This window comes from Corythoichthys intestinalis, chromosome 9 (genome assembly GCF_030265065.1).
Source record: "Corythoichthys intestinalis isolate RoL2023-P3 chromosome 9, ASM3026506v1, whole genome shotgun sequence".
NCBI lineage: Eukaryota > Metazoa > Chordata > Actinopteri > Syngnathiformes > Syngnathidae > Corythoichthys > Corythoichthys intestinalis.
Genome location: NC_080403.1, coordinates 46,935,683 through 46,949,697, shown reverse-complemented (window position 1 = coordinate 46,949,697; position 14,015 = coordinate 46,935,683). Strand labels below are relative to the sequence as shown.

General features: G+C 39.4%; 1 protein-coding gene across 7 annotated transcripts in view; it reads left to right on the top strand.

Annotated features, from left to right (window-relative positions):
• dlgap4b (discs, large (Drosophila) homolog-associated protein 4b) overlaps positions 1–14,015 on the top strand; it is a 339,971-nt gene that overhangs the window by 304,044 nt on the left and 21,912 nt on the right. For all 7 annotated transcript variants that reach the window (XM_057845839.1, XM_057845841.1, XM_057845842.1 and 4 more), the window contains 2 exons: positions 3,651–3,739; positions 8,138–8,628. In XM_057845839.1, coding sequence (XP_057701822.1) covers positions 3,651–3,739; positions 8,138–8,628 — 580 coding nt within the window. The remainder of the gene's footprint in view (positions 1–3,650; positions 3,740–8,137; positions 8,629–14,015) is intronic.

Sequence of the window (14,015 nt, the reverse complement as noted above, 5' to 3'; positions counted from 1 at the left end):
ACAGACTACTTTTCATTATGTCAAAGTGTCATTTTGTCAGTGTTGTCCCATAAAAAGATATGCTTAAATATTTGCAGAAATGCGAGGGGTGTACTCACTTTTGTCATACACTGTAGCTACTCTAGTTCAGAGCAGGGGTCTTGACAGTTTAGATTACTGTATTTTCCGCACTGTAAGGCGCATGGGAGTATAAGGCGCACCCTGAATGAATGGCCTAATTTAAAATATTTTTCATATACAGGTAGTCCCTGGGTTACGACATACTGGCTTAAGTGATTTCGACTTTACGACGCCGGAGTCTAGTCCGCTATGTCTCCAGTCGTTTTTTTTCAGTCGCTTAAATAGTACCTAGATCTTGTCATGTTAGGATCCCCTCCTCCCCCAGCGCTGTCCTCCAGTTTATGACAGCGTCAGGTCCCACTTACATTGCCAACCCAGGAACGGAACTTGTTCGTAAAACGGGGACTACCTCTTTAGTGCCCACTGCATTATAAGATGCAGTAGTAGTCGGTGGGGTGGCCTTATGGATCCACTAAATGGAGCTGCACTAAAGAGAATTTCATGCCATGAAAAACCAATATTGAGGTATATATAAAGCGCATCTGATTATAAGGCGCGCTGTTGGCTTTTGAGAAAATTGAAGGCTTTTCGATGCCCCTTATGGTGCAGAAAATACAGTGGTTATATTTTATTCTATTTGAGTAGTGACAGGCTAGTAAACAAATAGTCAATCAAATATTAGCAAACTAACGTTAATAGTTAAGTGTACGTTTCTACTACATGCCATCCAATACATACATATTTTTTAATCGATCGTTAACTTACCTTTGAGCAAATTTAAGTGTCCTTGGTTATTGTTTTGACATTCAGTTTATATGGTCGACGACAGACCCTTATAATAGTACATAGCTTGCGTTTGGCGAGCTTTCTTTCAGGCTTTGAAAAAGGCACACAAAAAAATGGTGACAAAATAATCTTTCAGAGTGTTGGAATTACAGGTACCCCATGCACAGCGTTTTTGCAGTTTTAAAGTTAGAAAAAAGATGTTTTATGTAGGGATGTCCCGATCCAGGTTTTTGCACTTCCGATCCGATAACGATATTGTTTGGCACTTCCGATCCGATACAGATACTGACCGATACCGACCTATCTGAGCATGTGTTAAAGTTTATTTAGCCTCCTTACTTAGTTGTCAGACCCATGTTGAAAAAGATTTTAGTACTCCTGATAACAACTAGCCAGCTGAATTAGGTGAGTTTGAATAACAAACAACGGTTGGTAGCAAGAAACTAACCTGTTTATTCAGTGACAAACACAAAACATTATAAATAACAAACAGAAATGGCATAGTCAGTAAAACGTGCAAATAATATTGTAAACTGTCTTAAAAAAGAAAAACACACAAACAACCTCAGTGGAAAATCCCACAAATCCCCCTAGCTATTAGATGCTTTTAATGTTTCGTGCATTAGTTACAGAAATTGTATAAAAAGCCTCTCAGGTTTAAATAAACGACTATTTCAGTATCAAGTTAACATTTTAAAACAGTAAATAAAATACTCAAGTCCCCATTCTGTATCAGCAGCTTTAAACTACATTCAATTCATTTAATTTTGCGAATCAATTGTTAAAGTTGTTAAAATTGCTCCCGTTATTCCATAATTAACCTTCTGTCTACTTTCGGAATGTGAAAGTTTTAAAACTGTTTTGAAGATAGATTCAAGTCAAGATTTTGCCGATTTAGGAGTATTTTAGATAAAAAGTTAATTAGGTTCGCTTGGAAGGTTCACAACAGCCTACTAGGGAAGTCTTCTGCTTTAAGATGGCGGCTGTTTACAAATGCATCTGGTTTTCAATACTTCAATGTTGCTAACGCAGTCAAGTCTGTCGTTTTGCATCTAGGTCTATATACATATGATATCTATTATCTCCAGTAAAATGACGTTGACGTAGTTTGTCGCGGCTGTCAGCAGCAGTCAGGTATTCTTGTGTTTTTTATCCAGCGGCATGAGTTGAGCTAAAGCCGAGAGTTGAACATTGGCAGTACCCGGATCTATGACAAGCATTATGTTTACTTTCGGGATGCAATGCGGTCCGTTTCTCATTGCGTCCCGAAGACCGCGCTGTGTATTAGTTCCGCTTTACTTGACATATTTCAATAATCAGAATTTGGATGTTTGTGAATCGTTCTCGAATCTTCCACAGCCGAATCGCTCAAGGATGTAATGACGGCTGGGCATGTTGTACAGTGGTTCTAAGTGTTGGATGGTGCGTCTTTACTCACGAGAGATAATTGCTCGTCATCCAGAATGAATTCTTCGGCAATGACTCTTGTTATTCCCTGGGCTTTGGGACTGTCGAGTGCCAGTTTGTCACACATAGCAAAAGTTTCTGCCAGTGTTAGTTACGTAGGACCTTTCTTTTTGTGTTCGGTTTTCTTAACATACTCCTCATATTGTTTGTGGTGGTATTTCGCTAAATGCTTGATTAGGTTGGTTGTATTAAAACTTCTTACAGCTTTACCACTACGCTTGACTTTATTGTGGCATATGTTGCACTCTGCCTCTTCGTCTTTGTCGTCCTTTAAGGTGAAATGATCCCACACAGCTGACATTTTTACCGATAAAGTCTCACGGTAAATTGGGAGACGGTAATGTAAATGTAGTGTGTTGAAGGTGTGCTGTAAAATGCGGACCGGATTTTAGGGAAACCGAAGCAAAAACTGGAATGGATTATGTAAGTCTGTGCGCTGGAAAACCCGGACCGGAGCTTTTAAAAAAAACTGGATCAGAAGTCTGGATCGGTATTTTTCCGTGTTCCGATCCGATACCGATGCACATTTTTTTGCCCATATCGGCATCCGATCCGATCCAATTATCGGATCGGGACATCTCTAGTTTTAAGTCTTGACCATAGAGTACATTCCTATGCAACTCTTAACAGTCTTCCTGGTTGGTGTCAGTTTTCTGATTCCAGGGCGCGGTTTAGCGATAGGTCCATTGCTCAATGTAAGGTAAAGTAAAAGCCGAACCGAAATTTAGGAGTCAACTACAAATTTTGCTTTTCTAAAATCTCATAAAGTAGTATAAAGGAAAGTTGTAATTGTAGTTTTCGCAAGTTGTAAAGTGTTGCGAGTACACGCTCTAGCATCCCAGCCCTTAGCGCATTTTTTACAAAAACATTATCTCTACCCATTCATTTTCAAGTTTGATGTTATGTGTTTGAAAATGTATTTAAGTGTGTGGAGATCGTAGTTTTTTTAGATACAGTTGAGATTTACTTTCAAATCTGTTAATGTAAGCAATAATGAAAATTCACCCGCTTTTTTTTTTTTTTTTTTTTTTTTTTGTGTCTCTCTATGTTCCTTTGGTACATAACCGCTGCTAATAGGGAGAGGTCACCGTACATTATATCCAATTTTGGCTTTTCCTGCTAGGTCTCTGAAACAACAGTCCCTTCCTCCATTTTCCAGTCTCTGCACAGTCACAGAATAACAAGTGAATGTGACATTTAAACAGAAAAGCAATCACAACCAGATGCTTGAAATCCCTTGTAATGGATGATAATACGAGTGTTTTTTTGTGTTTTGGGGGGGAGGTATCCTAAAATAATGACTGAAATAATGATTTTATTTAATTTTCTGTTCTGAGGTTGACTGTATACAAGAAGTTCCACGAGAGGAGAGCCCACCACTGGCCAAATTTCAATCCATCGGAGTACAGGTGGAGGACGGGTGGCAGTAAGTCCGCTTCCTGTCCTTGTAACAACGTGAGGAATTTATATTATAGCACACACAAACCTGTCTGTTCTTGAAGCATATTCCTGGCGTACGTGTGGGTTGTATATGTTTGGGCTCAGCAGTAAGATAGAAAATTATCATTATGTGTTTTGTAAATAGAATGATCAAAATTGCCTGTGAACATACTACAGAGAGGAAAATAAGTTTTTGAACACCTTGTGATTTTGCAAGTTCTTCCAACTGGAAATGATGGGCGGGTTTGGCATTTCCATGGTAGGTGCTTGTCATCTGTGAGAGACAATCTATAAAATGTCCAGAAATCAGTGTATGTTTTTTAAATATTTATTTGTATTATACTGCCCGTAAATACGTATTGGAAGACCTGAGAAAATCAATGTCAATATTTGGTACAGTAGCCTTTGTTTACAGTTACAGAGGTCAAACGTTTGCGGTAACTCCTCACCAGGTTTGCACACACTGCTTCATACAGATCTTCTCTAGATCAATCAGGTTTCTGGACTGTCACTGAGAAATACAGAGTTTGAGCTTCCTTCATAGATTTTCGATTGGGTATAGATCTGGACACTGGCTAGGCCCCTCCAGAACCTTGATATGCTTTTTATGAAGCCACTCCTTGGTTATTCTGGCTGTCTGCTTCGGGCCACTGTCATGTTGGAAGACCCAGTCACGACCCATTTTCAATTAACTAACTGAGGGAAGGATGTTATTCGTCAAAATCTCACAATACATGGCCCTGGTCATCCTCACATTAATACAGTGCAGTCGTCCAGTCCCATGTGCAAAAAAACACCACTAAAGCATGATGCTACCGCCCCCATGCTTCACAGTAGGGATGGTGTTCTTGGGATTGTACTCATCATCCTTCTTCCTCTAAACACTATGAGTGGAATTAAGACCAAAAAGTTCCATTTTGATCTCATATGACTTTCTCTCATGACTCCTCTGGATCATCCAAATGGTCATTGGCAAACTTAAAACAGGCCTGGACATGTGCTGGTTTAAGCAGGGGAATCTTCCATGCCATGCATGATTTTAAACCATAACGTCTTAGTGTATTACCAACAGTAACCTTGGAAATGGTGGTCCCAGCTCCTTTCAGGTCATTGAACAGCTCCTCCTGTGTAGTTCTTGGCTGATCCTCATAATTCTTAGGATCACTGAGACCCTACAAGGTAGATCTTGCATGGAGCCCCAGTCCGAGGGAGATTGACTGTCATGTTTAGCTTCTTCCATTTTCTAATAATTGCTCCAATGGTGGATCTTATGTCACCAAGCTGCCTGACAATTGCCCCGTAACTCTTTCCAGCCTTGTAGAGGTCTACAATTCTCTGCTGTATTTGGAAAGCTCTTTTGGTTGTATCAGGTGGACAGGTGTTTATATGCAGCTAACCATCTAAAACAGGTCAAAAAGTCAGACTCAAAAAGTCCACCTCCAGTCCACTTATTTAGTGGAATAAGTGAAGTGGAGGTGAACTTTTTAAAGGCGACTAACAGGTCTTTGAGGCTCACAATTCTAGCTAATAGACAGGTGTTCAGATACTTATTTGCAGCAGTATAATACTTTTTTTTTTTTTTAAATCGTCCACTGTGATTTCTGGATTTATTTTTAGATTCTCTCACAGTGGGAGAGCACCTACCATGAAAATTTCCAACCCGCCCATCACTTCTAATTTGGAGAACATGCAAAATCGCAGGGTGTTCAAATACTCATTTTCCCCACTGTATATGGACTGAAGTTTGGAGACACCCAGGCGCTACACAGCATTATAGGAAGCATATAGTTTCAACAGCTTCCTTAATTGGAAAATTATAACTATTTGTCCAAAGAATATTTGTGAGTGTAATTGTTGGGCAAGAGAACGTTGCTCTCTCATTTTCATCAGCTCTCTTCCACACCAAACTCTCTTGAGTGTCCTTGATCTTGCTTTGCTTTGTAGTCTGGGGTACAATCAAGACAGAACGGCTTCCTCAAACTGTTCCCAGAATGTGGAAAGCATACAGTTGAATAAAATGAACTCTATTTGCAGTAGAGTTGTCTGATAATGACTTTTTAACCGATACACAGATACTGTCCAACTCCAAAAATATCCCGATGTCAAACCGATACTGATATATGCGGTCATGGACTTAACATATTATGGCTAATTGTATTGTGATTCCCCACTGGATGACTTAATAATGATAATGCTCACATAACAAATCCTAAACATCTTAGGCTAGGTTCATACCACAGGTCTTAATGTACATTGCGATTTTTTTTTGTCAAATCTGTTTGGTTTTTTTTGGCGTGTCTGTTCAGACTGCCTTTGTTCATTGAGCCCATTCAAGTATTATGCGTTCGCACTAACTCGCAGTCCGACACGTGCTGAGCAAACTGACCCGCATGCGCGGAAGCATCAAAACAAATGACTACACATGCTGGCTCTACAGTATATTATTCTAGGGTGACCATATTTTGATTTCCAAACTAAGGACACAAATAACAGACAGAAATAATCCCTGCTTTTTTCTAATATTCAAAGTTTATATGGATTGATAGAACGCATGCAAGCACTATGCGTGCATGATGCATACACATAAGCCTTAACGACTCAGCCATGTAAACGCTGAAATATTGCTCATTTGGCGTACAGAAGATAACTGAGCATTTTCAGGCTTACCCTTTTCTTCATTTTATTTTTCTATGACTGTGGTCAGAATGTCAGGGAAATTCAACTTTGAACTCCAAGACAAGTGTCAACTCGATAGCTCGATGAGAAATGAATCAGATCAGCCAAGGATTGCCTGCTTCGAAGACTTTATATGAAAACTTGATATATCAAGGATACAATGGTATGATCTGGCAAGGAGCCGTGAACACACAGGAGTACACAGAAGTACAATAGAGGCTGGACATTTATACTGTTGAAAGGGCGTTACCTAAAGATGCTTACTGTGAAACGATACCTACAAAACAAAAGTGAAACTTAAGTATCAACTCTGGTGGTTTTCCACAGAAAAACATGATGAACTATGACCTTGGGAACTTAGCTTTAGCTGGCACGAAAAGGGAGTAAAAATCTTATAAGACTGTCGACAGAAACTCTTTGTATTATGTTCAAAGAAATACAGCACATGAACATGGATGAATACAGTCCAACAAATGAATATAGTACCACAGCAGTTATGTGTTTTATAAGCATGAATAAAATTTCTTTCACAGTCATGCCCACCTCCTGGGTAAAAGCCGAGTTCAAGCTAGGCGCTAACACTAATGCAAAGCTCCACCGCTGCCGTCGCTCCGTGCCTCTCTCATTCTTTGCTGACATAATTGCTGCATGAATTCCGATTTGGGGGACTTGACAGATCAGACCGCTGCCACATTCTAGAAAAATCAGTTGAAATTTTAACACCCAAAAGTGACCTAGATCGGATTTGAAATTGTCCACTTTTATGCGACCTGTCACGTTCAGACCGTCAAGTTATGGCCTCACTCGAGTCGGGAAAAACACGAAAAAATCGGATTTGTGCATTAAGACCGGCGGTATGAACCTATCCTTTGATTGGAAACAAATAATGTTTTATAAGCATGACTGCTGTGCTAAGCTGTGACCGGCCCTTGTACAAAGGCAGCAGGCTTCTACATTTACTTTGAAGGCAACATGCATATTCGCCCAAATCTGAACATGAAAAACCAATGTCGATATTATCCGATATCATTTTCAAAATGCTTTTATCGGCCGATGTTATTGCCTACCCGAAAATATCGGACAACTCTAATTTGCCGTGTATAGCTCTTAATCACAACCATGTCTCAAAGGGCTTGAATAATTCATATTGATAAGAAATTGTGTCTAATCTTGTTTTATTTCATTGATATTGCCTCAAAAATGTGTCCATGAGGTGTGTTCAACAGATGGCATTTGGCCAATTAGTTTGGTCGAATTAAATGACAATATAATGTTTTATTCCTATTCTAAATACTATCTAATCTAATCAATAATGTGCTGCCCTCACCTACAGCATTTCATTCTTCTTGCGTTATTTTTGTTGTGTTTTGTACATTTTGACCATCTGCCCAAATTTCATACCGTTCATTTGCACTGTCTTTTTCGTTCATTGTGCTTTTGCCATTAAAAACACAATCCTGGTTCTGTTTTTCTAATAATAATTCTTCACAATGCAGCACTTTTCCTGAGGCTTTTGCAATTGTTTTTGTTGCTCTCACTGTTTTTCGTTCTTTTATTTTCATCATCTGACTAGAGATTGAGCTTGATAACATATTGATGCCCTTCTTGCTCAAAACACATCTGTCATAAAAAGTAATCAATACATAGCACTGGAGAGACATCCTCTGAATAATTTGCCGACTGACCATTGTCACTATGTTTGTTTCAGGCCCGGTCATCCTTCTAGCATGGCCTCCAAACAAGACACAGACTCAGATAAACAGGAAGTCCCTGTTATTTCCCACATTATTCAGGCCAAACCCACTGAAAAGAAAGTTATGGTCAGTAGTGGCAGCCAGTCATTGAGCTCCCCTCCTGAACAGGACTCCTTAGACAACGGGGACACTACCGGTGACACTTCCTCCCCTCCACCTCCCAGGCAGTTCCTCAACCGCTCCACCACACGAAGTAGCTCTTCCTCTTTCTCAGAAAGCCTTGACCCGGCACTGGACCCCTCATCATTACCCCCTCCAGATCCCTGGCTCGAGAGCGGGAATGGGAGTAGCAGCGTTGCCCCGCAGAGCGTTAGCGGAGGAGGCACACTGTGTCGGAGAGATGGCCACTGGTTCCTGAAGTTGCTGCAGGCTGAAACTGGACGCATGGAAGGCTGGTGCCAGCAGATGGATCAGGAGACCAAAGAAAATGAACTCTCAGAGGAAGGTAAGCTTTCATTAATGCATTTGCGTTGCTCAGTGCCCCCCCCCCCCATCACATTTTGGCTTTTAACAAAGCTCGAAGGTTATTTTGTTATTAGGTGTTAACATATATTGACCTCAACCATTGCAAGTTTTGTGACACCCAGTTTTATAGCTATATCGCAATATATTCTAGATTCATTAATGTTGAGTATTACCGTAATTTCCCGAATATAAGGCGCACCCGTGTATAATGCACACCCCAAATTTACTTGTAAAATCTAGGGAAAATTATTTTACCCGTTTATTACGCGCACCCTAATTTTAGCACCAATAAATGGAAGAATACAAGAAAACAGAACTCGTGTACAGTTACAGAAATGTCATTGTACTGACTGGTGAAACACAGCACAAGCATAGCACATTGGTAGTTCAAAACATTACCATAAACTGACAATATTTACGGTAGTAATATAATTTGACAACTTGACAACTTACCAGAATCTAGGATAAAACAAAACAGATGTGACGTTTCTTTTAAAGGCTGCTGTATAACTTGCTCGTGTCATCATGATGTATAAATGTTTCTTCCATGGATTGATACGGTAAAATGAAAGTGAGAATGTAAGTCGGAAATCCGTGAGAGCACATCGCTGTCAACACGACAGTAACAATAGGAACTATTGTTATTTGGGTTTGAGTTTCCCGAGGGACAGATATAGTTGACGGACACAGGAAGTCTGTGTGCTTACATTTGTTATGGTCCGAGTTGCGGAGCTGCAATAAACGTTGACTCAAATGAGTTCAAGAAACTAAATTCTGTGCTTTATGAGGAGTGAAAAAAGCTGAATTTAACACGGACGAAATCATTCGGCTGATTAGAGTGAATGATTACCGAAACAAAATGGTGACGTCACGTACCGTAATGGTCGGCAATGGGTCGCCGCATACGTTTCTTCAACACAACGTGGCCGTGTCAATAAAAAAAATCGTTTTATATATATATATATATATATATGTGTGTGTGTGTGTGTGTGTGTAATATATATATATATTTCTGTCTCCGTCCATGTACCCGTTTATAATGTGCACCCTGATTTTACAAGTTGATTTTGGGGAAAAAAATTGTGCGTTATACTCGAGAAATTACGGTAATTCCTTGGATTACAAAATTGCAATTATATGATCCAACGTAATTTGTGTTTAGGAATGGGCCCAATTAAACAAGAATAGAGGTGACTAAGGTTGCGTTCAGACTGCAGGCATATCTGTTTCTGATCAGATTCCTCCTCAAATACGATTTTTAGGGCTGCCTGCTCATACTATTTTTAGCAAGTGTCCAAATCGAATTGGGCCTGTTTAAACTGGTTTACATTATTGACTAGGGGTATGACAAAATATCGAAATGGTGATATATCGTGATACTTTGTAGAGATGGGAATCTTTGGGCACCTAACGATTCGATTAAGATTACGATTCAGAGGCTCCGATTCAATTATAAATCAATTATGTATCCCCCCCGGCTTTTAATGTGTTGTATATTAGTTCCAAAATTGTTCAAAAATCCTCTCAGGCTAAACCAAACTAATATTTCATATCAAGTTAACTGTTAAAATCAGTAAAAATCAGTTAACTGTTAAAATCAGTAAATTAAATACTGTCCCCATAAATACCCCATTCTTAATCAGCAGCTTTAAACTACATTCAAATAATTTAATGATGTGAATGAACCGTTAAAATTGTTAGAATTGCTATCGTTATTCCATAATTTCCCTTCTGTCTACTTCCGACATGACAAAGTTTTAAAACTGTTTCTTCATTTAAAGATAGATTCAAGATTTTGCCGATTTAGGTGTGTTTTAGATAAAACGTTATTTAGGTTCGCTACAACAGAGCCTTCTAGAGAAGTCTACTGCTTTAAGATGGCGGCTGTTTATAACGCGGCACCTACTAAACGGCAAGTCTGTCATTTCGCATCTACTTCTCTTTATATGTTTTTATGCCGGCGTCTGTCAATTTCCATCTAGTTCTACATATATGTGATATCTATTATAGCCGTATGTGTCCGTATGTTTTTAGCAACTAGCAACTGGGCATTGTTTGAAGCAGCTGTCGGCCGCAGTCAGGTATTATTGTTTTTTATCTAGCGGCATGAGTTGTACAGGATATTTACTCTCGGTCCGTTCCTCATTGCGTCCCAAAGACCGCGTTGACTGTGTTTTACTTCCGCTTTACCTGTTATAATTCAATAATCGGAATTTGGATATTTGTGAATCGTTCTCGAATCTTCCACGGCCGATTCGCGAATAATCTAAGAATCGGAAATTTTACACGCCTCAAATACTTTGTATCCCAAAAGGTTATCAATATGCTCCTGCAAGAATCGAGATATCATTTTAAAAAGGTGTCAATGTCTAAAGAAAAAAATAAATAAAAGGAACCAACAAGTTGCTACCAAAATCTTCCACCATAGTAGTGTCTCAGTTTACTCTAAGGATGACTTGACGGTGCTCGACACCCGATCCATTTAGACTAGGAACGTTCATTCATTCGAAACCAGAGCATTCACAGTCATTCTGTCAGATTTTCAGGGCATTTATAGGTCACTTGCTGTTCATTTTAGGGCATTTCCAGGTCATTTCCTGTTGAGTTTGAGTCACTACCTATTAATTTGGGTGATTCCAAGTTCTGTAACACAAAATGAACAGGAAGTGACCCATAAAATACCCCAAAATCAACAGGAAGTACTGAAAATCAACAGGTAAATGACCTTAAACGGAAACTGAAGAGCTTTCCGGATTTTGGTGTAATTATACGAATATAAACTTTGGACGAGTTCGTCAAAACAACCATGACATTATCAACACGTAATTGCAAGGATAATTTGCGTTTTTTTTTTTAGTTTTTTGCTGCTCTGTGTCACATTTTCCTCGTTCTGAATCTTCCCCCTCAATGAGTTGAATTCTAAATCAGATGAAATTGTGACCCTGCCGACTTCATCATCCAGCTGGGGACGCGAAAGGGCTATAATGACAGGCGGGTCTAAACGGCGGATTAAAAGACGTCATCTGCGCTTTGCCAAATTGTTGTATATTGTTGAATCATCTCAAAATATAATTCTAATTCGCATAATAACGCTATTTAAGACTTTTTTATTCTGTCACAGGCACTTTAATCATATTGGTTGTGCAGCCATCTTTGCATGATATAGCTGTGTTGCAAATGCTGCACTGAGCTGACTGGTCATTTTTCTTAGTGAAGTTGACCAAACCTTTGGATGCCGCCGCACGGTGACTACGATTGAAATCAAGTTGCAATGCACAAACACAGACTTCATGTGGCTTCTTCTTCGTGGTGTCCAGCAGGGGGTTTTTTTCGGTCGGCGGTTAGGACATCGAAACTTAAAATCGAAATTAGAGAACATCGGATCGGACGCCGATATGGGCAAAAAAATGCGCATCGGTATCGGATCAGAACACGGGAAAAATTCCGATCCAGACTTCTGATCCAGTTTTTTTTTTAAAGCTGGTCCGGGTTTTCCAGTGCACCGATTTACATAACCCATTCCAGTTTTTGCTTCGGTTTCCCTAAAATCCGGTCCGCATTTTACGGCACACCTTCAACACACTACATTTACGTTACCGTCCCCCAATTTACCGAGAGACTTTATCGGTAAAAATGTCAGCTGTGTGGGATCATTTCACCTTAAAGGACGACAAAGACGAAGAGGCAGAGAGCAACATATGCCACAATAAAGTCAAGTGTAGTGGTAAAGCTGTAAGAAGTTTTAATGCAACCAACCTAATCAAGCATTTAGCGAAATACCACCACAAACAATATGAGGAGTATGTAAAGAAAACCGAATACAAAAAGAAAGGTCCTACGCAACTAACACTGGCAGAAACTTTTGCTATGCGTGACAAACTGGCACTCGACAGTCCCAAAGCCCAGGGAATAACAAGAGTCATTGCCGAAGAATTCATTCTGGATGACGAGCCATTATCTCTCGTGAGTAAAGACGCACCATCCAACACGCGATTCGGCCGCTGAAGATTCGAGAACGATTCACAAACATCCAAATTCCGATTATTGAAATCTGTCAAGTAAAGCGGAACTAATACACAGCGCGGTCTTCGGGACGCAATGAGAAACTGACCGCATTGCGTCCCGAAAGTAAACATAACTTGTCTTAGACCCGGGTAATGCCAATGCTCAACTCACGGCTTTAGCTCAACTCATGCCGCTGGATAAAAAACACAAGAATACCTGACTTCTGCTGACAGCCGCAACAAACTGCGTCAACGTCGTTTTACTGGAGATAATAGATATCATATGTAGGGCTGTCAAACGATTAAAATTTTTAATCGAGTTAATTACAGCTTAAAAATTAATTAATCGTAATTAATCGCAATTAATCGCAATTCAAACCATCTATAAAATATTGCATATTTTTCTGTGAATTATATATATATTCTGTAAAATAAATTGTTGGAATGGAAAGATAAGACACAAGATTGATATATACATTCAACATACGGCACATAAGGACTGTAGTGGGCATTTCACTCTACTGTCATTTAAATCTGTCTATGCTGTCCTCACGCCGAAGCGTCTACTTTTTCCAAAGCTAGACAGCTAGTGAACGACGCCTTAATAATCAGACTTCTTCCTTTTTCATCTGATTTATTAATAAAATGGCCTCAAACCATTGTCCTCTTTAGACCGTCGTAAAGCTACAAAAAAAAAAGTACACAAGCATTGCATTAGCAACAACGTTAGCTTAGCATGCTATACAGGTTAACTAAACATAAACAAAAAGCATCTCATACAAAAAATATAACATTTCGCTTATTAACATAATATGTACATTCTTTACAACAACCATACTTACGGACAAATCTTGTCCAAGGATCATATAAGCATAACAGAGACGTTGTGCAGCCATATAGAACTGGCAAGAAAAAAATAAACCATGTCCCAAAGCGACCACAAGAGTTCGCTATTAGACAGCATAAAAAGCATTGCTGTAAACCTTACCAAAAGGCAGAACACTCTCTGAATGGGACATGTGCGTTAATTGCGTCAAATATTTTGACGTGATTAATTTAAAAAATTAATTACCGCGCGTTAACGCGTTAATTTTGACAGCCCTAATCATATGTAAATAGAACCAGTTGCAACACGACAGACTCGACTGCGTTAGCAACATTGAAGTATGGAAAACTAAACGGCCGCCATCTTAAAGCAGGAGACTTCTCTAGTAGGCTGTTGTGAACCTTCCAAGCGAACCTAATTAACTTTTTATCTAAAATACTCCTAAATCAGCAAAATCTTGACTTGAATCTATCTTCAAAACAGTTTTAAAACTTTCACATGTCGAAAGTAGACAGAAGGGAAATTATGGAATAACGG